The sequence below is a fragment of the Bombina bombina genome, chromosome 8 (genome assembly GCF_027579735.1).
Source record: "Bombina bombina isolate aBomBom1 chromosome 8, aBomBom1.pri, whole genome shotgun sequence".
Lineage (NCBI taxonomy): Eukaryota > Metazoa > Chordata > Amphibia > Anura > Bombinatoridae > Bombina > Bombina bombina.
Window position 1 is genome coordinate 176,698,675 of NC_069506.1, and position 20,371 is coordinate 176,719,045.

A 20,371-nucleotide genomic window follows, 5' to 3' on the forward strand; every position below is an offset into this window, starting at 1 on the left:
ACATCATAGATGTCCCTATGATCAGTGATTATTGTGAAAACAGGCAAATTATGGAAAAAATAATCAAACGGCACTGGGTATTACTCAAAGAGGATGATGTCATCTGAGAAAAACTAATTCGACATCCCAAATTCATATACAGGAAGACGAAGAATTTGAAGAATATGATAGCCCCGAGTGTACCGGGCCAGAAAAGACATAATATGAAAGACATATCGGGTAAGGACATTAGAGGTTTTTTTCCGTGTCCAAGTTGCAAGTCCTGTAAGAATGGTTTGAAAACTAATCATTTCTTCTCAAACTCAAAAAAAAAGAGAAGCATAACATCCACAACCTAATCAGATGTGGAGATAGAAGTGTCATTTACATAATCCAATGTCCCTGTGGTCTACAATATGTAGGGCAGACCTCTAGAATGTTGAGAGACAGAATGAGGGAACACATATTATGTATAGAAAAGAAGAATGTGGACACTGCACTCTACAGGCACTTTACACAAAAACATGGTGGGAACGTTAAAGACTTCAGATACTTTGGGATTGAAAAAATCCAGAAAAATTGGAGGGGCGGAGACCACGAGCAAAAGCTACTCTATTCAGAATCCAAATGGATATTCACGTTAGACAGCCTGTATCCCAAAGGGCTTAATAATAAAGAAGACTTTTCACACCTTTTACAACTTAAGAAATAATTTTAGATATCTAGCATTTTTATAACTTTTACATTATTTATTTACCCTAACTAGATTCCAAACACTCAGTCCTTTTTATATATAGATATATCCAAATAAGGAAACAAGTTGTAGATCAACCACCCAAGGAGACCTTATAGGCACAGTATTATAACTGTTCATTTACAGTTTTTTCCACCATCATGTGTCCAGAAACACACATATAGATAGTCTCTGTAGGCTTACAACCCCCAGTTACTCAATACCATCTTATTTTTATCAGTCCCTATATATCAGGCTTACTTGTCTACTGGAAAAGGGACACTATGGGTCCTAAAAAAGAATCCCAATATGTTCCAGAAATATCTCCATGCCATATAGAAGGTTTAATATTAAGTTTGAGGACAATATTCCACTACAACTCTAGTCTAACACCTATGGATTCCTTTTCGGATTATATGTTTCTCCTCTCCCCAAAATGTAGTATGCCTACTCCAATGCACTACACTATAATCTACCTATAACAGAATTACAATAGAAGCAGAAAAATAATAAAAGTCTATTATCAGCTCCGGATTTTGTTCACCATGTTTATGTATCTGACATATGTTCCTTATTTTAAGCAAAAGGGTGTTTTTATAAAGATAGGTAGATCTTTTATCAAAGTTCCCCCTATTTTATAATGTTTTTATAAATATTGGATTTTATACTGACTATGTAACAACTGTATGTACATAATTTGAATGTTTTTAATAAGTTCGGTTCATTTATTGATATCCACCTCATAAATCATAATTATGTTATTTTTATCCGTATTTTTAACCGTATTGAATCCATTTATTTTTAACCGTATTGAATCCTTTTATGACACGCTATTCCTAAGGGATTTAAGACCCCTACTTATATAAGGACGGTAATCTTATGGTCCTTTTTGTGCCGTTTCAAGCCCACAAAATATTGATGTACCCACCTAGACTTCACTATTAAATATTATAATTTATTCAATACCATCATCAATATAGAGAAATTATAGAGCACAATCAAATATGTTAGTAATTATTTATTATCATTTCTATCATTCTTTATTATACATAGGTTTTTATTATATACAGATTTTTTATTACAAACAGACCTTCCAATACATATAGACTTTGAATACAAAACCACTTAGTAGAAAAGATCCCACAGTGATCACATCACGCTCTAATTACACCATCCGTGGTTATTACATATCTGTTTTTATTACATAAGTGTTTTCTTGATCAATCTCAACAATTTTTGCCCAATATATCTTGACAATTAACCTTTTTATCAGTCAGATGCGAAAAGCTCATTGATTCTAGTAAGCGATCACGATTTCGCCAATTTCTTGTTCCCCTAACCGCAATAAGACAGCTGTAAACATCCGGGTGAACCGAAACCATAAAAATAAATGATGTCACCTATCCGAAACCGGAAGTGACGTCTGTTTACATCTGATGGTGGGGTAACATACACAAGCTAAGATTTTATTCATTCTAACGAATCGAGCAGACTCTTATGTGTTGTAAATACACAAATATACAATTAGATAGACACCTGGAAGAAAACTCCACACTTAGAATCAGACAAATATTTTGAAAGGAACTTCACAAAATTTGCCCATACGTTTGAGAGGTTGCCCATACCCATGAAACACTAGTATAGGGGCGGTCCTTAGTAGAGGAATTTTGGCGCCCAAACACAGCAATTAGAACCTGATATGAACCTCTATAAAGGTACTGCCATCTCATCATTTTATTAGTCTTGATAAAGGCTTGACCCCAGGCCAAAACGCGTCAACATAAAGGGTGAGATATTTTCTAATACTCTAAACCAGTATTTTATATTGTTCTTAGTATTGTTTCTTTATTTTTCCACAAGTTTTATCACATTTTTTGGGATTTATTATAAGTTCTCTTTATCACATCACTCCCACTAAGGATGTATCACTCCATCTAACATTGGAATTGTTTCACAACACATTATTGTTTTTGCGTTTTTGTGCTTCATTTTTTATATTTTTCATTTTTTACATTTTTACACACTTTTACATTTTTTAGATTTTTTCACTTAGTCAATTTTTGGATTTAATTTATTCTTTCATTTTTTGGATTTCATCGCACTAAGATTTTTCTACAGCACATCCGAACACTAATTGACTCAGGACATAGAGTTATACATTTGGTTATTTTGGACTTATTCACAGGACTGTTTTCACATTTGGCTACTGACTTTTTAATATAAACTTTATCTGGTTGGAATACCAAACACGCTATATCTAAATACTCCCTATTCTGATACCATCGATGCTGCATTTGTGATTTTACAGTCTCTTATATCAATACTGTATTCTTGAAATTGTTTTTATATTTTTGTTCTTAAAAGTGTTTTTATATCTCTGTACACATGGATCCATGTTTGTAAATCATTTTGTTTTATTCATTTGTCTATCATTGATTATGTAATAAATATATTCCCATTTTATATACTTTCTAATTTAGACTTTCTATAAAAGTCGATAGATCATATCACCTCTGCCTTTGGTGCTCACTCCTTACCCCCATTTTTGCATACATTTCTTTAGGTTGACTAGGCAACCTTTTGTAGAGAGCTGTAGGTGTGCTTACTAGCGCCAGACCCACGCACCCTTTCAAAACCTAATAAAAATATCAATATTTCTGGCTCATCATTATTGGAAGAGAAAAGTGAGGAAAGTGAGGCCAATATTATTGCTAATCAAGTTTCCGCATTAATCTTTCCTAAAATGGAAGAGATAAATATAAAATTGGCTTTAATTATGGAGGAGATGAAGAGGCAAAATAAGCGGCTCACAGAAATGGAGCAAAGAATTTCATATTGTGAAGACAACTTAAATACCCAAAGTTGAAGAATTGGAGGATAGAAGCAGACAAAACAATTTAAGGATAATTGGGCTAACTGAAGAGGTTAAACCAGAAAATTTGATTCATTTTGCAGAAATAATTTTGCCTTCGCTACTGGAAATAGAGGGAGGAGGAGCGAGGTTTGTGGAAGAAAGAGCCCATCGGGTGGGACGAATAATCGGAGCTTCTGAGACAAGACCAGCTAGACCCAGAGCTGGGGTGGTGAAATATCTGTGCTTTCAAAGTAAATGGGCTATCTTGAGAGCCTACAGAAAGTCACACCTGCTCATCTATAAAGAAGGCAGAGTTTTAATCTTCCGAAGATTTTTCAAATGAGACTGCAAGCAAAAGGAAAGCATTCTCGCATATCTGTACACGGTTGGTGAAGGAAGGGAAGAACTTTTCCTTAATGTATCCTGTTATATTGAAAATCAGAGAGGGGAATGATTTTTTTGTTTTTGAATCCCCGGATTAAGCCCAAAGATTCCTGGACAGAGATATGAAGCCCAACTAGTTTTTGATTGTTGGACTGCCCATCACCTTCCAGTGATGCTTTTTTTTCCCCTGGAGGGTTAAGGAAAATTAACTTTTTTATTTTTGTGTTGCATATTTAGATATTTTTAGAGAATTCACAGGAATAATATACTAGGTTGTTTACTGAAAATATAAAAAATGAATGTAAAGCATTGCAGGCAAGGAATTCTTGCACATTTAGGTTACCTTGCTTTTAAATGTATATGTCTTATGTGTTTAGATATTTAATGAAGGTTTTTTCTTTTCTTTTTTTAGGCATATTTAGACATCTATAGAGAGTTCACAGCAATAATATACTAGTTTGTTCACTGAAAATATGAAAAATTAAGGTAAAGCATTGAAGGCAAGGAAAGTTGTGCACAATTGGGTTAGTTTGCCTTTTTTTTTTATTCTCCTCAGGCATATTTAGATATCATAGTGAGTTCACAGCAATAATATACTAGTTTGTTCACTGAAAAAAAATATGAAAAATTAATGTAAAGCATTGAAGGCAAGGAAAGCTTTGCACAATTGGGTTAGTTTGCTTTTTTTTTTTATATATTTTTAGAGAATTCACAGGAATAATATACTAGGTTGTTTACTGAAAATATGAAAAATGAATGTAAAGCATTGCAGGCAAGGAATTCTTGCACAACTGGGTTAGCTTGCTTTTCAATGTATATGTCTCATGGGTTTAGATATTTAATGAAGGTTTTTTCTTTAACTTTCTATAACTTTGCATACAGGATACCCAATGGAACACAATCAGATGGTGAAAAATATATTTCAATGTCCGCCATACAAGCATTACTTAGATGGAGGAGTCAGATTTGATGTACGCACCAATTTCATTTTATTACCACTTGGTATGGATTACCATATTTCTAAGAGATGAAAAGGAAGAAATGAAAAAGAGGCCTAGAGTGATAACTCATAACCTCAGTGTCACCTCAATAGAAAAACAGCCCAATTGATCTCTCTATTCATCCCCTTTGGTTCCAGGGTATCTAACTTAAAAATCCAATAGGATTCACGTTGTTTTAATAATTGTATTCTATTACCACCACGCCTAGGAATTTTGATGTGGTCGATAACCTGGAACCGAAGCTGACTGATATTGTGACCAGCTGACAGAAAATGATATGCCACAGGAGCAGTAGTAACCTTGCACCTGATATTGCTCTTGTGTTCGGTTATGCGGTCGCCCACCCGTCTGGTGGACTCCCCTACATAAGCCCGCCCACAAGGACATTTAATCATATAGATCACATAGCTGGTATTGCATGTATAATAATCTTTATACATGAATTTATGTCCTGTTAGTGGGTGTGAAAAATAAGGACTCTTGGTGATAGATCCACAATTAGTGCAGCCCAAACAAGGGAAACAACCCAAGTTTTTCTTAGTGATATATCCCTGTTGAGGAGTTCTGCCAGGACCCACATCTGCCCTCACTAGAGTATCTCTCAAGATTCTATTTCGCTTATAAGCTGGCATTGGGTATTGGCAGAACTCCTCAACATTGGGAACACAGTTTTGCAAAATGCCCCAATGCTTGCGTATGATGCGCATAATGCATTGACTCTGTCTGCAAAAGCCTGAGACAAAAACCATTCTTTTGCTTTTATCCTGTATGGGTTTAGGTCTAAACAACGTTTCTCTATCTATGGCAGATAGATTATCAATGGTCTCTTTGATCAATGTGGGTGGATATCCCCTCTGGATGAACTTATCACCCATCTCTTCAAGTCTAATCTGTGACTTATCGGCATCATCCACAATCCTTCTAACCCTGAGCATTTGACTGTGTGGGAGGGATTTCACCAGGGGTAGAGGATGTTCACTTTCATAATGGAGTAAACTATTTCTATCTGTACTTTTCCTGAACAAGTCAGTCTTGAAGCCCATACCATGTTAACCCTACAAGCTCCCTACAAGCTCCCTAATTAACCCCTTCACTCCTGGGCATAAAACACGTGTGGTGCGCAGCGGCATTTAGCGGCCTTCTAATTACCAAAAAGCAACCACAAAGCCATATAAGTCTGTTATTTCTGAAAAAGGGGATCCCAGAGAAGCATTTACAACCATTTGTGCCATAATTGCAGAAGCTGTTTGCAAATAATTTCAGTGAGAAACCTAAAGTTTGTGACAAAATTTGTGAAAAAGTGAACTTTTTTTTTTTTTTTGTTATCGCATTTGGCGGTGAAATGGTGGCATGAAATATACGAAAATGGGCCTAGATCAATACTTTGGGATGTCTTCTAAAACAAAATATATACATGTCAAGGGATATTCAGGTATTCCTGACAGATATCAGGGTTCCAAAGTAACTAGTGCTAATTTTGAAAAAAAGTGGTTTGGAAATAGCATAGTGCTACTTGTATTTATTGCCCCATAAATTGCAAAAAAAGCAAAGAACCTGTAAACATTGGATATTTCTAAACTCAGGACAAAATTTATAAACTATTTAGCATGGGTGTTTTTTGGTGATTGTAGATGTGTAACAGATTTTGGGGGTCAAAGTTAGAAAAAGTGTGTTTTTTTCCATTTTTTCCTCATATTTTATCATTTTTTTTAGTAAATTATAAGATATGATGAAAATAATGGTATCTTTATAAAGTCCATTTAATGACGAGAAAAACGGTATATAATATGTGTGGGTACAGTAAACGAGTAAGAGGAAAATTACAGCTAAACGCAAACATTGCAGAAATGTAAAAATAGCCATTGTCATTAAGGGTAAGAAAATTGAAAAATGGTCCGGTCATTAAGGGGTTAAGGAGCTGTTAATATGAGTCGGGATGGATTCACAGAGAGACTCTCCCTGCATCTCCGGACTCTAACTTTCATCCAAGCCCTCACTGAGAGACTGACAGGTCTACTTAAAACTCCTGTCCCATGCCGAAGAGTACTACCCTCCATAAGAGACAAAAACAAAAATTAAAAATTCTGACACTTCTCTGCCAACCTCCTGGGATGAAAGGCAAAGAATGACTGAGGGATGAGGGGAGTGGGAGGAGTATTTAAGCCTTTGGCTGGGGTGTCTTTGCCTCCTCCTGGTAGCCAGGTTCTTAATTCCCAAAAGTAATGAATGCAGCTGTGGACTCTTTCCATTTAAGAAGAAATATATATATATATTTAGCTAGTAAAGTCAGATATCGGGTACTCCTACCCTATATTCCCCAAGGTTCACTCTGGTGGATACCAGAGGATCAGCGGGGCGCCCCCTTGAACCTCCCAGGCAGAGGCCAAAAAAATAGTGAAGATGGGGGAATTACAGTGCACCGTATATATGTGTGGTTAGAGATTAGGTTCTGTAACTGTTATGAGCGCTATGGTTAACTATAAGCAGGCAGATAGCTTTATCCAGAAGCTCTTGGGTAATCCTAGGATTACCCAGGTAAAGCCCGATGTATGATCTTACATGGGGCTTTACCCACAGCCACTGGGGTAACATCAGTTTTATCGATTACCCGGATATCTGACTTTACCTGTAACATACTGTATGTATATATATAAAAATACTTCAAACATATTCCCATATTTCCAGCGGTTTTTCAAAATTAGAAAAATATAATCCTTATTATACATTGTTTTATTTTATGCTAGATATATGTTGCTTTATTTGAACTATGCTGATGCACAATATGTGATAACATCTCATATCTTTAAACATATACTTTTCTCACCTTTGGCAATAAACTTATCATCTTCACCATCTGTAAAAGAAAATTAAAAACTTAGTATTCGTTTCTGTACTAATCCTTTTATAAATTACTGAAAATAATTTTAGTTTTAGAGCAATGAGATTACCATACAGTCTGAGCTATTTATTTGCTGTATACTCTAAGAGCTGCTGGTGCAACGCCGCCCCCTGCAGACTCGCGGCCAATCAGCTGCCAGCAGGGGAGTGTTAATCAACCCGATCGTACTCGATCGGGTTGAATTCCGGCAATGTCTGTCCGCCTGTTTAGAGAAGGCGGACAGGTTATGGAGCAGCGGTCTTTGTGACCACTGCTTCATAACTGCTGATTCTCGCGAGCCTGCAACACAGGGCATCAAGCTCCATTCGGAGCTTGATAGATAGACCCCTATGCATTAATACACATTTATTTATTTATTTTTGTGAGTGAGGGAGGTATGGCTAATTGGTAATGAGAAATCAATCTTTATTTTAAAGTTCTTTGAAATGATTTCCAACAAAAAAATATTAAAGTGATAGTAAATCCTAGTGTTTGTGAAACGCTAGGATTTACCAATGCAATAAATAAAGGGGACTTTCAGCCATGAAGTATAAAATACTTATGTTGACATTTGCTTTATTTTTTTGCAGCGTTTGTCACGCTGAGCGCCTCAGGCCGCCCACGACAGAACTCTATTTTGCACTGAGGTGATCTAAGCCAATAGCTGTGCGGGCCAGCTGGCATTATGTTGTATGGCTAGCACGCTATTAGCTAAGATCAGCTCAGTTCAAAATAGTGTTCTGTTGTGGGGGGTCTAATGCTCTAAGCATGGCGAATGCTGCAAACAAATAAATACATTTTCTACATGAAGTATTTTATAATTTATGAGTTAAAGTCCCCTTTATTTGTTGCACTGCTATCACTTTAACACAACAAACAGAAACCTCTAACCAAGCAGCAACACACTGAATACTTTGAACTGAACTGCACAGTTGTGTGTAACTATTCAGGGCTGTGGGGTTCACAGTGACTAGGGATGTGTTGCCTGTGCAGTCTTATGGAGCTTGATGCCCCTTCAGGCTCAGTCTAAAGACTGCTGCTCCATAACTGGTACGCCTCCTTTGAGGCCGTGGACAGAAATCAACCCGATCGAATACGATCAGGTTGATTGACACCCCCTGCTAGCAACATTTTATATATTGGACATATTTTACTATGATTACGTTATATTTGCAACTTCTATGTGTGTGTATATACAGAGTATATGTATTTGGGGGTCGATCCGCTAAAAATCGTCGCCCGCAAAAGCTGGCGACGCCAATATTTGTGCGGGTTTGGTATCCTATATACGGCGTAACCTAGAAGTTACGCGGGTATATTTCTGCCGTCGCCCGTAGTTTTTTGGGCCATAGGCAGGTATACCAAACCCGCGCAGTTTGGTATCCAATATACAACGTAAGGACTTACGTGGCGAAAATGGAGAAATCTTACTCCATTTTCACCTCGCCACAAAAAGCAGCCGTAAGAAGCCTTACGCTGAGTATTGGAGCCCCGTAACTCCCTAAACTGGCTGCTAAATAAACCTAACACCTAACGCATGCGCAATGTCTATCTACCTGTCAACCGCGATCTGCTAAATAAAACCTAACACCTAACGCATGCGCAATGTCTATCTAACTGTCAACCGCGATCTGCTAAATAAAACCTAACACCTAACGCATGCGCAATGTCTATCTACCCGCCTCAATCCCTAATAAAGTATTTAACCCCTAAACCGCCGCCATCTACATAAACTAACCCCCTACTGTGAGCCCCTAAAACCGCCACCATCTAACTGATCTATCCCATACTGTGAGCCCCTAAAACCGCCACCATCTAACTGATCTATCCCCTAATCTGACCCCTTACACCGCCGCCAGCTATATTAATATTATTAACCCCTAATCTAATATCCATAAAGTAATAAACTCTATTACCAACCCTTAAAAGGGCCTTTTGCGGGGCTTTGCCCCAAAGTTAACAGCTCTTTTGCCCTATAACCTGCCCTCCCTACACCGCCGCACCTATATTAATGGTATTAACCATTAATATAAGCCCCTTACACCGCCGCCATCTATATTAAAATTATTAACCCCTAATTTAATCTACCTACCCCGCCGCCAGCTATATTATCTATATTAACCCTAAGTATATTATAGTTAATATAGTTATTACATTATATATATTAACTATATTAACCCTAATTATATTAGGGTTAATATAGTTAATATAGTTACTATAGTATTTATATTAACTATATTAACTCTATCTAACCCTAACACCCCTAACTAAATTCTTATTAAATATATCTAATTTATATTATAAACTAAAATATTCCTATTTAAATCTAAATACTTACCTATAAAATAAACCCTAACATAGCTACAATATAATTAATAATTACATTGTAGCTATGTTAGGGTTTATATTTATTTTACAGGTAAATTGTTAATTATTTTAACTAGGTATAATAGCTATTAAATAGTTATTACCTATTTAATAGCTACCTAGTTAAAATAATTACCCAATTACCTGTAAAATAAATCCTAACCTAAGTTACAAATACACCTACACTATCAATAAATTAAATAAACTACAAATATCTATCTAAAAATACAATTAAATAAGCTAAACTAAATTACAAAAACAAACAAACACTAAATTACAAAAAATAAAAAAAAGATTACAAGATTTTTAAGCTAATTACACCTATTCTAAGCCCCCTAATAAAATAATAAACCCCCAAAATAAAAAAAAATTCCCTACCCTATTCTAAATTAAAAATAGTTCAAAGCTCTTTTACCTTACCAGCCCTTAAAAGGGCCTTTTGTGGGGGCATGCCCCAAAGAAAACTGCTCTTTTGCCTTAACCAATCAGCTCTTTTGCCTGAACCAATCAGCCAATCAGATTGAACTTGAATCTGATTGGCTGATTCAATCAGCCAATCAGATTTTTCTACCTTAATTCCGATTGCCTGATAGAATCCTATCAGCCAATCGGAATTTGACGGACGCCATCTTGGATGACGTCATTTAAAGGTACCTCATTCGTCGTTCAGTCGTCGGCCGGGATGGATGCTCCGCGTTGGAGGAGCGAAGAATGAAGATTGAAGATGCCGCTTAATGGAAGATGCTGCCCGATGGAAGAAGACTTTGCTGACGCTTGGAGAAAGACATCACCGGGATGAAGAATTCTTCTTTGCCGCTTGATTGGACATCGCCCAGATCGGATGAAGAGTTCTGCCCGGCGGGGTGAATACAAGGTAGGGAGATCTTCAGGGGGGTAGTGTTAGGTTTATTTAAGGGGGGTTTGGGTTAGATTAGGGGTATGTGGGTGGTGGGTTGTAATGTTGGGGGGTGGTATTGTGTTTTTTTTTCAGGCAAAAGAGCAGTTTTCTTTGGGGCATGCCCCCACAAAAGGCCCTTTTAAGGGCTGGTAAGGTAAAAGAGCTTTGAACTATTTTTAATTTAGAATAGGGTAGGGAATTTTTTTTATTTTGGGGGTTTATTATTTTATTAGGGGGCTTAGAATAGGTGTAATTAGCTTAAAAATCTTGTAATCTTTTTTTTTATTTTTTGTAATTTAGTGTTTTTTTTTTTTTGTAATTTAGTTTAGTTTATTTAATTGTATTTTTAGATAGATATTTGTAGTTTATTTAATTTATTGATAGTGTAGGTGTATTTGCAACTTAGGTTAGGATTTATTTTACAGGTAATTGGGTAATTATTTTAACTAGGTAGCTATTAAATAGGTAATAACTATTTAATAGCTATTATACCTAGTTAAAATAATTAACAATTTACCTGTAAAATAAATATAAACCCTAACATAGCTACAGTGTAATTATTAATTATATTGTAGCTATCTTAGTGTTTATTTTATAGGTAAGTATTTAGATTTAAATAGGAATATTTTAATTAATAATATTAATATTAGATTTATTTTAATAAGAGTTTAGTTAGGATGTTAGAGTTAGATAGGGTTATTATACTTAATATATATATATATATAATATAATAACTATATTAACTATATTAACCCTAATATAATTAGGGTTAATATAGTTAATATAGCTGGCGGCGGTGTAGGGGGATTAGATTAGGGTTTAATACATTTATTATAGGTGGCCGCGGTGTAGGGGGATGTAGATTGTAGGCAAAAGAGCAGTTTACTTTGTGACAAAGCCCCGCCAAAAGCCCTTTTAAGGGCTGGCAAAAGAGCTGAATTCTTTGGGGCATGCCCCGCAAAAAGCCCTTTTAAGGGCTGGCAAAAGAGCTGTTACTTTGGGGCAATGCCACGCAAAAAGCCCTTTTCAGGGCTATTTGTAGGGATAGACTTAGGTTTAGTGGTAGGGATAGTTTAGTATTTTAGGGGTTAAATAATTTAATATAGATGGCGGCGGGGTAGGGGGATTAGATTAGGGGTTAATAATTTTAAAATAGATAGCGGCGGGGTAGGGGCTCACTTTAGGGGGTAGGTAAGGTAGATGGCGGCGGTGTTAGGGGCTCACTTTAGGGGGTAATAGATTTAATATAGCTGGCGGCGGTTTAGGGGTTAATAACTTTATTAGGTAGCGGCGGGCTCCGGGAGCGGCGGTTTAGGGGGTTAATACATATTTTATTGTTAGGATAGTGAGGGGGGATAGCGGATAGAGGGTTAGACGTGTCGGGCTATGTTAGGGAGGCGTGTTAGACAGTGCAGGTGATTTAGACTTTAGTCAGGTTTTGTAGGCGCCAGCAGTTTCTAACGTGCCGCAAGTCACTGGCGACGCCAGAAATTTGTACTTGTGCAGATTTCTGGACATCGCTGGTTTATCCGACTTACGGCACGTTAGCATCTGACGGCGCCGTATATGGGATAGCTCGAGTTGCGAGCTGAAACTGCGGGCGACGCGGGTTCCCTCGCTTGCGCCGCAAACTAAGATCTATATCGGATCGCGCCCAGGATATCTATCACTATTTGAAGGGGATGGTAAAAAAAAAAATATTTAATTTACACTAGTGGGAGCTAGCTGCTAATTGAGCCTATTATGTAGTTCTTTTGTCTTTGTATATTAATTATTGCGACAACTTAAGTGCAAAACTGTGCACAAAATATGTAATCTAATTTTTAAAGAGAGACAAACTTGGAGCCTAATCCATTCAAAGCATTTTTTTTTTATTTCTATATCTAGTAATGCATTAAATGTATTTTTTTTCAGTGTCTACATATTTAATAGTTTGTAATTGACTTGTTAGCTTATATGTTTCATTGTTTTTTTTTATATATATATATATATATATTCCTTGATATCTCTATCTGTATGTATGTACATATTTATCTATGTTATTTTTAAATATAATGATATAATGATAGATGTATTTATGTATATGTATCTTTTTTTTAAAAAAAAATTCATATATATTTTTTAGTAATTAATGGGACACCAATATCATAGAATATAATTTCAAGCGACAATACAAACCTTTAACTTTTACTAAAGGAACACTAAGCACATTTATGTACTTTCATAATTATGATTGAACATTCAATTTAAAATCATTTTCAAAATTACTACTATTAACCATTTTAATTAGTACTTTGGTTATCTTTATTTTAAAAAGAAGGAATCTAGGCTGAGGAGCAAGATAAATCCAATTAAACCCCCCATGGAAAAGCACTATTTCATTGGTGATGTTCAATCAGCAAGGTCAACTCATGTTCTGATTAAAAATGGTCACAATTCATAATTTAAAATGTTTGATGTAAAATACAGATACAAATAGACAGATGACAATTTGAGAATGTGACTATCTTACAAAGTTGATTTAAATTGTACGCTCTATCGGAAGCATGAACAATAACATTCATTTTCACTTTAATCCTCAGATAACCTTTTCTAATTGAAATAGCAATGCACATGTGAAAGCCAATCATTTAATGAGTCATATTTAACAAATATCTGCCGGACCTGATCCGACAGTGCGGATCAGGTCCTCCAGACCTCGCTGAATGCGGAGAGCAATATGCTCTTGGTATTCAGCATTGCACCAGCAGCTCTTGTGAGCTGCTGGTGCAATGCCGCCCCCTGCAGACTTGATGACAATTGGCCACAAGCAGGGGGTGTCAATCAACCCGATCGTACTCGATTGTTTTGAATTGTTGAGATTCCTGTCTGCCTCATCAGAGCATGTGGACAGGGTTATTGAGCAGCAGCCTTTAAACTGCTGCTCCCTAACTTGTGTTTCTGTTCCTAATACTCGCCAGAAACACGGTACCTCAATAAATGTGCCTCAATGCATCTATGTGCATTCATCAATCAACAGCTATATAGTTTATCGGCATATTATCGTCTTTAAATTGTATTTAAACAAATTTTAGAACCTAAATGTATAACAAATATAGAAATTTACAACATTTTTGGCTATTTATACATATTTCTCTATTTTTCATTTTTTTCATGTCACTTGAAATTAATATTTAAATGAATACAGTGACACAATAATTAAAATTAAAGATATATTTATTAAATATAAAATTTAAAACTCTTTATTTTTTATTTTTTTAACTTTTTTTTTCTTAAATATTTTTTATGAAAAAATAAAATTGAAATTAAAAATTATATGAGGTTTATGGCCTCCTGCATGGCCCGCACAGCCCTGGCCACTGCAGTTAGGGCCTGGGCAAGGTCCATGAATATCTCTTGAAGGAATGGGCCAGTTTGGGTGCCCTGATCTTGATCTAGAAAAAGACCAAAAGAAAATATGTTAGATAAATTCTTTATCAAGATAGAATTTGTAAAACATTCTATTCTTTTTACTTACATTCCACTCTAGCCACCTCCTCTTCAGCTCCTGCCGGCGACAGAGGGGGTTCTGCAACATCCCCCGGTACTGGGTCGTCTGTCATAGAAGAAGCACAATAATGAACAAATAGTAGTATGATCAATGACAACTCCTATATTTTACACCAAATAGTTCATTTAAAAATAATCCAAAAATTCCTCTCTAAATTATATTTGAAACTAAATAAATAAAATGGACACGCAAACTACATATTTTCTTTATGCTTTTCTAATGAGACTATAATGTTTTCAATCAATACATTTTTTTGATAGATGTTATAATTGGCTTCATTCTTCTATAATACTTTGATGAAAAGCATATCTAGATATTCTCTTTAGTTGCAGAATTTTAAATGATCATAGATGCCTTCTATAATTTTCTCACCCATACACATTGTTATATCTTCAACAAAGGATAGATATAGAATTAAGTAAATAGAATATTCTAACAAAATTGTAATCTTTTGTAATATTATAATCTCTATCTGAATCATGAAAGAAAATGTTAGTGTTTAGTGTCCCTTCAACATGCAGCCTGAAAGAACCTTCGAAAAATAAAAAAAAAATGTTAAAGGGACATGAAACCACATTTTCTTTCATTATTCAGATCGATTATACATTTTTAGACAAATTTCCAATTTAATTCTGTTATCAATGTTGCTTCATTCTCTTGGTATCTTTTATTGAAGAACCAGCAATGCATTCCTTGGAGCTAGCTGAATAAATTGGAAAGCCAATGCAAATGGGCATAGAATTTTAGTCACCAATCAGCAGCTAGCTCCAAGTTCCTGAGCCTATCTAGATATGCGATTCAACAAAGGATAACAGGAGAATGAAGCAAATTAGATATTAGAAGTAAATTGTAAAGTTGTTTAAAATTGTATGTTGTATCTGAATCATGAAAGAAACAAATTGGTTTGAATGTCCCTTTAAATAATGCAAAAATAGTATGATAATTGTAAATTACCTTGGATATCAGGGACTTCCTCCTCTGTCCCTGAATCCTCCTGACGACACTCAAGGAGGGTCAATGGCAACGGTGGCGAGGAGCGGTTGCTCCTCGGAGTCGCCATCGACACCGGCCTTACATAACGTGGGATCCTATCTCTTGGACGCCTGAGATCTGTGAAAATATAAAGTTGTATGTCCACATTAGATACAGGATATATATTATTGGTGAGTAATGTATCTGCAGCAGCAATGCATGTAATCTTTATTGTTTCTGTTGAAAAACAAATATATACATACATTTTTATCTCTAGAGAGATATATCAATATCAAGATATCTCTGTAAATCGAGAGATGGGTGTGAAATTGAAAAGGAGAGGCTATCCTATGAGAGAAATCCTGGACACCCAAATGAAACTACTGGGGCCAGATACACAAACGGATACTGGTATTCACAACAAGGACACATCAAAGCAACTTAACCTGATTACTGCATTCACACCTGGATGTGAACGCATATCTAACGCTGCACGCCGTCACTGGCCTGTGGTTGGTACTGACCCCTCCTTACCATTTCAGAATATGACAGCACCTAGGTTGGTGTATCGGAGATCCAGGAATTTGAGGGACATCCTCGTTAAATCTGATCCTGTGGACCACTACAAAACGGAGACCTGGTTGAAATCATCAAGGAAAGGATGCTTTCCTTGTGGGAGCTGCACCACATGCAACAGCATGCGTAAGGGAGACTCCTTTCAGCATCCCAATAAGAATCAGCGGTATAAAATAAATCATCGCTTGAGCTGTACAAGTACGCATGTGGTTTACATGCTCACCTGTCCATGTGCCTTGGTGTACATTGGAAAGACGATCACCTCCTTTCGAGACCGGATGGCAAACCATCGTTTTGCGATCCGAGAAGCATTAAAAAATGGAGAATCAGACCAACCCGTGGCACGCCATTGTGCACAACTGAAACACCCGGTGTCCAGCATTAGATCTATGCTTATAGATCATATCCCACCTAACCCAAGGGGAGGGGATAGAGGCAAAACGTTACTCCAACGTGAGAGCCGATGGATCTTTAAATTGGACACTCTGGCCCCAAAGGGACTTAACACCACCCTGGATTTTAGCCCTTTTTACTAAACACTACAGATCTTTACTATCTATGTTTTCCAAGTATCTTGGCAGGGGGAGGGTGTCCGCTTATTTGACATACATACTCTACCATACTCCAAGTTGCCTGAAGTAGGTTAGGGCTCTATAATTTGTATTCATTTAACAGTGGTTCTCTATGGGTGGACTAGGATGTAACTTAAATAGGATAACTCTGGGCTGCAGGTGTAGCAACATTTCCATATGTGTGTATTTTTTACACTTTTGGTTAAATAGTAGTATGCTAATAATGTGATATACATGATTATTTGCCCGGTTAGTGCTGTCCTTAGTCCACGCATTTACTACCCTGTTAGCATTGTGCCTCATGGTCCAAATGGTTTTAACTATCGCTGCCTTCCGCTAGGGAATACCCGGTGAGTCTGTGATCTCGCTGACTATTTTGTTTACTAGTTGCCGTTAGCAACATTTCTTCTAAACACTATACCTCTTTCCTGTCATGCGCACAGTAGCATCGGGTATTCCGCATTTCTTTACCGCCGGACGCTTAGACGTTGCTATGGCAACGCCGTGCCATGCGTCATCACGCTAGGCACGATTAGCGTGTCAGCGTGACGTCAGTAGTGTACCTCCTGGAGTGTGATGCGGAGGTTTGGCGGCAAATTAGAGAGTGATTGATAAGTATATATATGTTGTTTTTAAATATGTATATAGAGATTTGTTCTGGGGTGTGGAGCTGCACTCTGGTTGTGTGCTATTGTGTAATTTTTTGACATTGACAAAGGCACAATGCAGTGCCGAAACGTTTGTCGGTTTTAACCTGATGCAATAAAGTATTTATATTTTATAATAAAGTCCAGTGAGTGCCTGCTGTTTGGATACAATTTGGAGAAATATTTGCAGCGCACCGTGGCTCTTACTAACAGTATGATGTTGCAATCCCTTCTCTGACTTTATGATATATATATGATATATATATGTTTCTGATATAGATATATATGTGATATATATATATATATATATGTATATGATATAGATATATAGATATATATATATATATATATATATATATATATATATATATATATAAGACAAAAGAATAATGTGAGAGGGAGAGAAAAAAACCTGACTCACCCTATAGCGCTACTACAGGGAGTGCAGAATTATTAGGCAAGTTGTATTTTTGAGGATTAATTTTATTATTGAACAACAACCATGTTCTCAATGAACCCAATAAACTCATTAATATCAAAGCTGAATATTTTTGGAAGTAGTTTTTAGTTTGTTTTTAGTTTTAGCTATTTTAGGGGGATATCTGTGTGTGCAGGTGACTATTACTGTGCATAATTATTAGGCAACTTAACAAAAAACAAATATATACCCATTTCAATTATTTATTTTTACCAGTGAAACCAATATAACATCTCAACATTCACAAATGTACATTTCTGACATTCAAAAACAAAACAAAAACAAATCAGTGACCAATATAGCCACCTTTCTTTGCAAGGACACTCAAAAGCCTGCCATCCATGGATTCTGTCAGTGTTTTGATCTGTTCACCATCAACATTGCGTGCAGCAGCAACCACAGCCTCCCAGACACTGTTCAGAGAGGTGTACTGTTTTCCCTCCTTGTAAATCTCACATTTGATGATGGACCACAGGTTCTCAATGGGGTTCAGATCAGGTGAACAAGGAGGCCATGTCATTAGATTTTCTTCTTTTATACCCTTTCTTGCCAGCCACGCTGTGGAGTACTTGGACGCGTGTGATGGAGCATTGTCCTGCATGAAAATCATGTTTTTCTTGAAGGATGCAGACTTCTTCCTGTACCACTGCTTGAAGAAGGTGTCTTCCAGAAACTGGCAGTAGGACTGGGAGTTGAGCTTGACTCCATCCTCAACCCGAAAAAGCCCCACAAGCTCATCTTTGATGATACCAGCCCAAACCAGTACTCCACCTCCACCTTGCTGGCGTCTGAGTCGGACTGGAGCTCTCTGCCCTTTACCAATCCAGCCACGGGCCCATCCATCTGGCCCATCAAGACTCACTCTCATTTCATCAGTCCATAAAACCTTAGAAAAATCAGTCTTGATATATTTCTTGGCCCAGTCTTGATGTTTCAGCTTGTGTGTCTTGTTCAGTGGTGGTCGTCTTTCAGCCTTTCTTACCTTGGCCATGTCTCTGAGTATTGCACACCTTGTGCTTTTGGGCACTCCAGTGATGTTGCAGCTCTGAAATATGGCCAAACTGGTGGCAAGTGGCATCTTGGCAGCTGCACGCTTGACTTTTCTCAGTTCATGGGCAGTTATTTTGCACCTTGGTTTTTCCACACGCTTCTTGCGACCCTGTTGACTATTTTGAATGAAACGCTTGATTGTTCGATGATCACGCTTCAGAAGCTTTGCAATTTTAAGAGTGCTGCATCCCTCTGCAAGATATCTCACTATTTTTGAGATTTTCTGAGCCTGTCAAGTCCTTCTTTTGACCCATTTTGCCAAAGGAAAGGAAGTTACCTAATAATTATGCACACCTGATATAGGGTGTTGATGTCATTAGACCACACCCCTTCTCATTACAGAGATGCACATCACCTAATATGCTTAATTGGTAGTAGGCTTTCGAGCCTATACAGCTTGGAGTAAGACAACATGCATAAAGAGGATGATGTGGTCAAAATACTCATTTGCCTAATAATTCTGCACTCCCTGTATAAAGGAATTAAAATACCCAAAGTCTTAGGCACCGCTATACACCTGTCTAGCCGTGGAAAAAAACTGCAGCCAATTTCTACAATATAGAGGAGTCCCTTCACACCTCTAATAAAACAAAAAATATGCTTTAATATGAGTTAATGGATGGCGCAAAGTTAAACAGCTAGTTCACACTTAATCAATTAAAACCGAGTATTAGGATATGAACATATAATCAATCAATCCCTAGTGATGACTACTGTAAAAATATATATATTAGGTAGCAGTGAGATACAGGTTATAGTACAAGTTATAGTAAAGTACACAGTCCCAAAAGGTAGTAATGAGATGCTAGTGTGGAAATCTTCATCAATCTCTCCCCTTTAGATGTGCACTTACTTCAAGCAACCTCAATCCTATGAGGTAAGAATGTAGCAGTATCACTGAAGGACTAGGTACCCCCTGAAGTATGGATCAAGCCGGTCGTGGGTCTCTTTATGTGTAGACTTCAAAACACCGTCACTCTCTGCCTATGACAGGGATTCAACGTGCACCCTAGGTTCCCAAGCTCTCTTGGTGAATGGAAACTTTCAGCTCCGGTCGCCGGATTATGCAGAAAAGACCAGAAACAGATACATAGTGTAAAACCGTTTTTAATATACACACATTAAGACAGCAAAGTAAGTACCACTCACATTTAAAATCCTCAACATATGAGGCATGAAATCAGCACATAATATATATGTAAGGAGTCCAGCACAGTACAGTTCATACAAGGAAAGTCCAAGTCAATCCAAGAAACTCTGAACACACAAATAATGATAATCAGATCCAATACAAAACATAGGGGTATGCCTTCCCCTATATATATATATATATATATATAGCACCTTACGTGTTTCGAAGGGGTTTGAACTGTATCGTTCCCTTCTTCATCAGAGGTAAATGTCAGACTATTCTGACTCACCTTATATAGGG

At 36.8% G+C, this 20,371-nt stretch overlaps 1 protein-coding gene across 5 annotated transcripts in view; it reads right to left on the bottom strand.

Moving 5' to 3' along the window:
• LOC128638648 (uncharacterized) overlaps nucleotides 1-20,371 on the bottom strand; it is a 421,261-nt gene that overhangs the window by 77,233 nt on the left and 323,657 nt on the right. For 3 of the 5 annotated variants that reach the window (XM_053690743.1, XM_053690739.1, XM_053690740.1), the window contains 3 exons: nucleotides 15,599-15,754; nucleotides 14,612-14,689; nucleotides 7,776-7,805 (listed from right to left, as the gene is read on the bottom strand). In XM_053690743.1, coding sequence (XP_053546718.1) covers nucleotides 7,776-7,805; nucleotides 14,612-14,689; nucleotides 15,599-15,754 — 264 coding nt within the window. Of the gene's footprint in view, nucleotides 1-7,775; nucleotides 7,806-14,292; nucleotides 14,529-14,611; nucleotides 14,690-15,598; nucleotides 15,755-20,371 lie in introns of those variants that run through there. The other 2 variants (XM_053690742.1, XM_053690741.1) reach the window with 2 other exon arrangements.